The sequence below is a fragment of the Nanorana parkeri genome, unplaced genomic scaffold, assembly GCF_000935625.1.
Source record: "Nanorana parkeri isolate BGI_ZX_2015 unplaced genomic scaffold, ASM93562v1 scaffold519, whole genome shotgun sequence".
Lineage (NCBI taxonomy): Eukaryota > Metazoa > Chordata > Amphibia > Anura > Dicroglossidae > Nanorana > Nanorana parkeri.
The window spans coordinates 164,263-173,899 of NW_017306787.1; the positions used below are offsets into that span (position 1 = coordinate 164,263).

The 9,637-nt window shown below is 48.7% G+C and overlaps 1 protein-coding gene across 1 annotated transcript in view; it reads right to left on the reverse strand.

Moving 5' to 3' along the window:
* The window catches only part of CTDSPL2 (CTD small phosphatase like 2), a 40,728-nt gene extending 31,389 nt beyond the window's left edge, over nt 1–9,339 (reverse strand). The window contains exon 1 of the mRNA XM_018561370.1: nt 9,156–9,339. Coding sequence (XP_018416872.1) covers nt 9,156–9,333 — 178 coding nt within the window. The 5' untranslated portion in view covers nt 9,334–9,339. The remainder of the gene's footprint in view (nt 1–9,155) is intronic.
* Nucleotides 9,340–9,637: the final 298 nt, after the last annotated feature.

The following is a 9,637-nucleotide window of genomic DNA, read 5'->3' on the forward strand; positions in this document are numbered from 1 at the left end:
TGGTTGACCTGCGGCGAATGATACCGTCACCAGGGTGGTTGACCTGCGGCGAATGACACCGTCACCAGGGTGGTTGACCTGCGGCGAATGACACCGTCACCAGGGTGGTTGACCTGCGGCGAATGACACCGTCACCAGGGTGGTTGACCTGCAAGGAATGACACCGTCACCAGGATGGCTGACCTGCGGCGAATGACACCGTCACCAGGATGGCTGACCTGCGAGGAATGACACCATCACCAGGATGGTTGACCTGCAGCGAATGACACCATCACCAGGATGGTTGAACTGCGTCCAACGACACCGTCACCAGAATGGTTGACCTGCAGCGAATGACACCGTCACCAGGATGGTTGACCTGCGGCCAATGACACCGTCACCAGGATGGTTCACCTGCGGCCAATGACACAGTCACCAGGATGGTTCACCTGTAGTGAATGTCCCATTCTGTTTGTGAACTTAAGCAGTAATAAGCAGTTGGGGAATGTAACGGGTCAACCAAAAATGAGCTTTGGTGGAAGACAGAAGCACGCTGACAGTCTCAGCAGTCGGTGGCAGTGGTTGAACGTTGTGTTTATTTCTCTTGAGTAAAGTGAGTATTTCTTGGTGTGAAGCATGATGGGATAAACTGCCCACAGGATGAGCAAAAACGTGGCAAATGAACATGAAGCCGCACTGGCATATACAGGCCATACTCCAGTGCCAGAATGGATGCAGTGGAGAGTTTTGCAGCAGTTTGGTTCTGATGGCCGCAACATCTTATTAGCTTATCTGTTTGTGGTCTCGTTGGAGAAGTCAGTGGTGAGCTGCATGTACAAGTCCTGCTGCTGTGACTGGAAGGACCAGCAAACAGAACAAAGCTTTGCAGGGGGATATGGCTTTATGTTTCAGGGAAGTGGTAGGCAAACATCAACCCTCCAGCTGTGGTGCTAGTACAAATCCCACCACTCCAAGAGGCAGACGCATGATGGAATTTGTAGTTTCACCACAGCTGGAGGGTCAGAGTTTGCCTACCCCTGCTCCACACGATGCGAGCAGCCCCATCAGCCTTTTACCTAAGGTGATATGCGTTTACAGGCCCCTGATGTCAACAGCACCACATTGTATGCGCCCGCAACTTGGAGCGTCAGGGAGAAGAGTGCCAGCTGCCGGGGCAGGGAGGGACAAGGTAAGTAAAGTAGAATATACAGGATTTTTTTTTCCCCGTTCAACCTGCAGGCTGAATGAAAAAATATAACAAGAGTCCTCCATCCAAACTAAACAGCATGGATGGACAAATCTTCCGCTGTAAGCTTTGTATTCTGATAGCAGCACCGGTCACTGTTAAGCTGGCCATACACTGCTTTACTTTTTTCGTTCAACCCACGGGCTGAACGGGAAAAAAAATAGAGCAGACTCCCCCATCAACACCACAAGCTCGTTAAGGAATCCCCGCTGTTACTTTTGTATTCTGACAGTGGCCACCGGTAGAATACAAGAACAGATGCGGCAGCTCATTGACTGTTCCTATGAAGAATTTCTGACTGGCTCCTTCAATCAGCTGATCCAGAATGCCAGCCGAAAGCGTGACGACAGCGGTACCCATGCAGCGAATTTCAGCCGGTTCCGCAAGGACCGGACGAAATTCGCAGTTCCTCTAAATGTTAGAATCTAAATGTCACACTCACAAACCAAAGTTGAAATCACATGTTATCCGAATGTTTGTACACTGACACAGAATGGGCAGGGTTGCACAAACGGTTATGGAATTCAGGAGCCAGCAGGATTTTCTTTTTTATATGGCCACCTTAAGGGCTCATTCCCACCACATCCAGATCATCTCCAGACCAGGCCAGATTGTTTCTGGACCCAAAATACATCCTAATGTATCCCTATGCTATTTCTGGCCTCTGTTCACACCAGTGCAGTCCGTTCCAGACCAGAAAAATACTGCTTGTCCTATTTTGTCTGGTCTGGAATGGACTGGAACGCATAAAAATGCATCAAAAACGCACCTGTAAGACCATTTTAAGCAAAAAATTATCATTTCCAATAGGGGGGGGGGGGGGGGGTGTAATGTTGGTGCAAGAGTTAAATGCTTGTTTATGCCAAAGGTATTTTTTCAGCTTGGCTTTAAATTCCATCCAAGGTCAGTTACTCACCCTCGTACTCGGGTTTATACACCACTTATGTATGAGAGTAGTGCCAATACACACAACATACTTGCAATAAAAAGTGCAATTTACTCCATCATCCTCCTCAATATATGTATCTAGAAGGCAAACATGAATTCACTGAACGGCCGCGAATATTGCAAACTATGTGTGGTCTAACCAGGTCCTGTGGCATGCTCCGATTTGTATCCATCGTGCCGGACGCAATGCCACTTACAGGTCTCCAACAGCTGGAGAGCAACACCGCAGCTTGAAAAGCCCAGAAAACAAGAGTTCTAATGATTTCTGAATACATAACCAGAAGGGAAATTTCTGGAACATGTCTACTGCTATGTGCCCGCCTTCTTCTCAAGTTTATATACAATCGGATGTAAGTGATCTCAGTGCACACCCACACACACCAAACATACTCACTACACCATATGTATTGCTATTATCACACAAAGCAGCTACACATTTCCCGAGCTACACATTTATAGGAGAGAGAAACGGAATTAATTTGCTAATGCAAGTTTAAAGAAGAACTCCAAGCACAAATAGATGTTAACCCCTGCAATGGGGCTACACCCGCACTGCAAGAAAAGTGTTCGTTTTAGTCTAGGAAGTTACTCACCGGAACCTCTGAGCCGGCTGGCTGTTAGACCGATCCATCCAGCCTCTCTCCTCCAGCAATGGAATGTCCCTCGCCAGCCTCAAGTCCTATACACTGTATTGGACGTGATGACTCACAGGACCTTAAGAGTGCCGCAGCAGTGCGGGGAGCGAGCTTCAGGGACCGGTCTAAGAGCAAGCTGGCTCTGAGGTTCAGGTGAGTATAACTGTTATTTTTGTAATTCCTAGACAAAAATGAGCACTTCATCATTGGTTGCTTCACCCTTCACCTACCAACCGGCAAGTATAAGACACAAAAGAAGCACGGCTCAGGGAAGGAATGAGCCGAGTGCTTTCCTCAGGGAGCACATCCTCGCTCCAATATGAGCCCATACAAACAGAGAAAAAGCTGTCCGCACACCGGATTCCACTGGGAGAGTTTATTGAAGCTTGTACCACATCACTGGTGTCCCGCCCAAGGTCCATCCCCACTGACATGTTTCACCCAATCACAGGCTTAGTTGTAGAACTTAGCTCTCCATGACTAAGACCGTGATTGGGTGAAATGCATTACAGGGGGTGAACCTTGGGCAGGACACCAGTGATGTGGTACAAGCTTCAATAAACTCTCCCAGTGGAATCCGGTGCGCGGCCAGCTTTTCCTCTGTTTGTATGGGCTCATATTGGAGCGAGGATGTGCTCCCAGAGGAAAGCACTCGGCTCATTCCTTTCCTGAACCATAGAGGAGCCGTGCATCTTTTGGGTCTTCTCCTTGCTGTTGGTAGGTTGCACTGATCCGTACAGCCATTTTCATGACCAAAAGCTGACTGAAGATGATTGGAATTGCCATTTGCATGGCCACAGCTTCTGTGTCACTACCGATCCAGGAATGGCACATTTGGCATGATGCAGTTTCTCAACCACATAAAAGGTTTCTTTCAAACATCTAAATGTCACAGACACAACCCAAAGTTGAAATCAGATGTTACCCAAGTGTTTGTACACTGACCAGATTGGGCAAGGTTGCACAAATCATTATGGAATTCAGGAGCCAGAAGGATTTTTTTTTTTTTTAGGAGCCAGCTCCATTCACAACTAGAGAAAACCTCAAAGGTTGGGTGCCAGCTGTCATTTTTTAAGGAGCATTGACTACCTGAAATTTGAGAGTTGATGGCTGTTATGCCTGATGAAGGGGACCTGCGTGGCCCCAAAACGTTATGTGATACTGAGCAAGCGTCAAAAAAGGTGTACTGATCAGCACACTGGAGCGCCAGTGACCCCTTTTCTGCAATTGACCAGCGCCCATCTGTTTGGCACTACTGCACCCACCTTATTCCAAAAGGGACTTACTGGTCAGGAGTGCAATGGAACTTTGTGTTTTCCACCATATATACGCTTTAAGTACTCAGCACTTTATTATAGCCAGCTCAGCTGCTGCAAAAGATGCATGAAATTATGGCTTTTATTGGACTGAAAGGTTTACATGCAGCTGGGTGAAACAGCAATGCTTACACAGCTTATCATGTACTGTCACTTTAAGCTCCCATGTACACTGGTGCATTTCCAGCATGCACATTTCATTGCATTTTACACATGCTGCTTTATAGAGTAGTGAACATAACGCAGACATGTAAATTGCTTGCAGTGTTGTGCTGTCTTCCTTCTGTTTTCAATCTTCTCGCTGCACATGTCGGATTATACAAAACTAGAGAAGGCGGGCAGAAAACAGACTAGGAGTGCAAAAAAAAAAAAAATGAAAACAGAACCGGGGTTTTCATTTGCTTCCCACTGGCTGCAACATACAAGAGAGCTTGTAGTTTTACACGGGTAAGGAAATGTAATGGTCATGTAGACAAACCAGCAACATACAGGACATGCCCTGTGTTGCAGTTTGACGTCTGCTTTTAGTAATAATAAAATCATTCCAAATGGACAAAAGACTGAAATAAAAGATGGCTGTGTGCACATGTCAAGACGTGACGCTATACATGTCTAGACATGTGCACCCAACCTTCTGGCATCCTCTTATTCCCTCTTTATGCACCTACCTCTTGGCCATACATAGAGAGTACCTGGCTTGCATCAATGTGAGCTTCTAGCTTCCCTTTATATTTCCAGGGTCCCTGAAGTTACACCCTGAACTGGATTCCCTTCATTTCACTGCTCACCCCATCCACATTGACCAAGAGGAGACTGTTCAAAGCCTCTTATGTCGCTGCAGTTCAACAGCATTGCCTCTCCAGGAGTGGAAGAATGAGAGATTTCTGACGAATGCAGCCAGCACAGCAACATGTACTGGAACGTCTGTCCTAACGCTGTAGTAAACCGCTGTGTCCTGGGTGTGTTTTTGCCACAATGTGCAAGTATAAACATTATAGTACACTTACCTTACCAAGCGTGCTCTTCTCCTATGCTGTGTGATGCATCTTTGGTCCTTCCCCCGTCCCAACCGCCACCAACTGCCGCCACACCTCTACCCAACTGCTTCCCATGGATGCCGCCACCTCTACCCCAACTGCAATTCGTGGATGCGAGCGGGTCTGGCAGCGGCGAGTGTGAGGTGGGGACGAGGTGCGGCGCACAGCGTGTGGAGCTGTGAACAGGGCCAACTGATTGGAAGCCGATTAATCGATTATTGAAAAAGTTGACAACTTTTTCAATAATCAATTATGTTGATTAGTTGTTGCAGCCCTAAATTCCATAATAATTTGCCAACCCCTGCTTTACACAGTGCTGAAATATTGCCTGGATACGTTCAAAGGACTGACTGCCCTCCTAGTGGCCATGATGCCTTTAGAGAGTTCAGATTATAGTAGCAACATACTATCCCTATAGATGTAATCAATATTGATATGCACAATAGACAGACCCATAGGCTTTCAGTAACTGAGCACCAAAACAATTAAACATAAGGATTGCTCTTCCTACATCTACTTACGAGCTTTGATCGAGGAATCTACCGCTGTTTGCATTGTATTCTGACAGCAGCCGCCATCAGAATACCTGAACAATGCCGGCAGCTCACTCTATTTGAAGAAGATTTTCCAACCTGCTCCTTCAATCAGCTGGTTGAAGGATTGCCAGCCGAAAGGGTGCCAACAGCACAGTGTGTGAATTTCAGCTGGTTCAACAAGAACCTGCCAAAATTTGCATAGGGTATGGTACAGGGTGCCTTACCTGGCACAGCGGACCCAAGAGCACCCAGGGCGCAACCAGCTTCTCTCCACTCCAATGACACACTGTTTGGTTTCCCCGTGTCATTGAGCACAGTTCTGCTCTGGCCTTAAGATACTGCCTACTTTCTGCTCCGTACAAAACCCATAGCAAGCAAGCGTCCAGAGCGCCCAGGGGACCGGCCTTTCTCTTACCGCCTCCGTGCACAGTGACACCTGCCGGCCAGAAGAGGGGAAACCGCTGCCAGTAGCCCCGGCATTTCAGCACCCCAATGCACCCCAGAGAGGTTTTGCTTTTTTAGTCACCTTGGCAACCACGAATTGTCCAGCCCATGCATCAGGGCATTGCGATGCCATTTGTTAAGGGAACGTACATCCATTGCAGCGCACCCCAACAGTCATGCCCAATTTTTTGGGAGGTTTTTGATGTGCTCATGTAAATGGGCTGCCTTAAAGCAACACACTCAAAAACATAGGTTACCACAACCCTCCAGGACAGTATTGTAGAGGTTTATTTACTATCGGGTTTTTATAAAAGGGATGAGATAGTATAAAACATAAAGGTTATGGTGAGAGGGGACAAAAGGAATCAAAAAGCCCTCCAACTGAAGCAGTGTGTAACATACACTTCTTGGAACCAAAAGTCTCAATCCATTGCATACCCCCCCAAAAAAAGAGGATTATTCCTCATTTTAGGAAAGTGGGAGGAGCCATGCAAATAATTGCTTTACACCCCATTGGTCAGATGCACATTGTGCACCGCTGGTGTACAAGGCTTATACTGTCTAATAGAATAGAGCCACTCATTCCAAACTACATACAGATGTTTCAGGCCTTTTGGCCATCATCAGTGCAATCTTGGACAGTGCAGTCCTAGGACCCAATGAGACAGCATAACCATACAGAATATGAGCAGACAGCTGAATTTGAAGCCAACAGGCATCATCAAAATGCCAGGGGAAAAAAAAAAGGGTCAGGGAGCAATTCGGGCGGGAGGCGGTTTGGATCGCGCGGTCGCATGCACGGTCCCCATAGAAATGTATGGGATCCTTCATGTTGAACCGCCCTGGTGTGAATGGGGCCTGTTATTTTTGACCCTAGGCAAAAACAAGCAGTTAACCCTTCCAGTGCATGGGCAGCCCCACTGCAAGGATTAAGAATTTATCCTACCCGGAGCTCTTCTTTAAATGCTGGTTTAGGTCTAGGGCAGGCAAACTCCGACCCTCCATCTGTGGTGAAACTACAAGTCCAATCATACATCTGCCCCTGGGAGTCATGCAGTGCCTATTGGAATTTGAAGTTGTACCACAGCTGGAGAGCCGGAGTTTGCCTAACCCTGGACTAGTGTATCAGGTGAGCAGTTTTACTTACCTGATCCCAGCTCTCACCTTGTTTTCCCTATGCTTCAGCTTGCGGACAGTCCCTCAGCGTCCTCCCATATAATAAGGGGTTATGGACCCGGGAATGTAATTGATGGCATCAGCGGGCCTCCGACTGATGGAGTTTAGGGTGAAGTTGGCTGTGGGACCTGGTCTGGTAGCCTAGAGGAAGCCTGCAGGAGCAGGGATCAGAAAAGTAAAAGTATATTTCCTAGGTACCCTTCACCTAAATGAGCATTTAACCCTTACAGTGCAGGGTCAGTCCTGGGAATTATACCCCCTTCCCCCAGAATCCAGCTATAAATCACTTAGCTCAGAGTGTGTAAAGCAGCGCTGGAAAAATCCACGGGAGCCAGGTCGCCAATGCTCCGTAAAAATGACAGCTGGTACCTAACGTTTTAGTTGTTGTTGATGGAGCTGGCTGGAGAAGACTAACTCCTGATTTCCTTATCTATTTGTCTGCCTCTGATGCTCAGCACCCCAAGGCGTGGTATGGGGGAAACTGTTACTGTCTAATATGAATATGGCTTGTATTGATTAAAAAGGGACACAGACAACTCGGCAGATACTGGCCAAGGAAATCAAACCTGCTGACAGGCCAGGCAGCATCTGCAAAGGTTGTGCAGTATCCATAGACAATCAATGTCTACCGATGCCACAACAATGAAATGAGTGAGCTGGGCACCTCAGGCGGCGCGGCTCTGAACACGCAGGGACTGTTCCATAACAGCTGAAGAGCCGCAGGCCACAGGGATCCTGTGTACCCAAGGCACCAACCTATATAGTCCATACACTCACCCTCTATAGGGAAATCTGCAGAAGATACAATGACAGGTTCTCTTTACACATGCGGCAGCGATATCTGAATACGTAACCAGAGGGCGGGAAATACAGTCTTTGTGCCCAACCCTCCTAATGTTTATTTACATCTGTACAAGAGATATTACAGCAACATCCTGCTGGGACTTGTAGTTCCACAACAGCTAGATCCCAGCATGTACCTGCCGCCCACTCTTCCAGTCTATGTGATCAGCAAATTGTGTATCCACAGAACACACGCGATGGAGAAATTCCATGGATTTCCCATGTACCTGAACTGCAGCAAGGACTGGGTGCTCCTAAGAGGCCATGCTGGGACTTGTAGTGCCACAGCCAGTAAACAGAACACAATGTATGTGATTATTGGATGTCAAGGGGTGCATTGTGTATCCATACACAGAACACAAACTATGGAGCCATACAATGATCACTGAGCCACTCATGAGCACAACACGCATTCTACAGAGCTCTCCGCTCATCCCCTGCCTGAACACAGCGTGCATTCTACATAGCTCTCCACTCATCCCCTGCCTGAGCACAGCGTGCATTCTACATAGCTCTCCACTCATCCCCTGCCTGAGCACAGCATGCATTCTACATAGCTCTCCACTCATCCCCTGTCTGAACACAGCATGCATTCTACATACCTCTCCACTCATCCCCTGCCTGAGCACAGCATGCATTCTTCATAGCTCTCCACTCATCCCCTGCCTGAACACAGCATGCATTCCTCCTGCACACACCATACATTCTATAGATATCTCCGCTCATCTCCTGCCTGACCACACCGTACATTCCATGGATGTCTCCGCTCATCCCCTGCCTGCCCACACCGTACAGAGCTCTCCTGGGACAGACATGTTTACACACAGCCGGAGCCGCCTGTTCAGTGTTTGCTCCCCCGCCCCCACACACACGTGTGCCCGGGCCGGATCGGTGTACACACACCGACGGTTCCCCGCCGGGCCTCTCTCCCTCTCCCACCGGAGGCCTCTTCCTCGTCCACGGCTTGGATTTTCCCTCCCGCGCCCGATCGGTACCTGTAGTGTCCCGGGGAACTCCGGGCTGGTCGCGGATGGATCGCGAGGTTTCGCTGAGCTGCTCTCCGTCTTCCCTGCCGCGGTGTCCTCGGTATCTCCGGGCCGAGGCTGCTAAATCCCGGGCGCCATTTCCCGCCGACCGAGAGAGCGCAGGACCCGGATGCAGCGCAGTGCGCATGCGCGGCTGGACACACACAGGAGGGAGGGGGGGAGGAGTGAGCCGCGCTCCTAGAGAAGGAGGTGATGCGGTGGTGGCCGTCGACCTCTGCCAGCCATTCCTTCCCTCCTAATATCTCCCCTTCCCCTCCTCAGCCGTGTGGAGGGCACAGGGCCTGTCTGTCATTGTGAGGCCGGGGAGCACAAGTATTCACTAGAGGGAGCCCCTTAGGACCACCATAGCCCATCACATAGGTTACTAGCGCCAGGTTTACTTCTGTCTGCACTGGAGTGGTTTTCTCAGACTGTTTTCCCATAGGGTGACA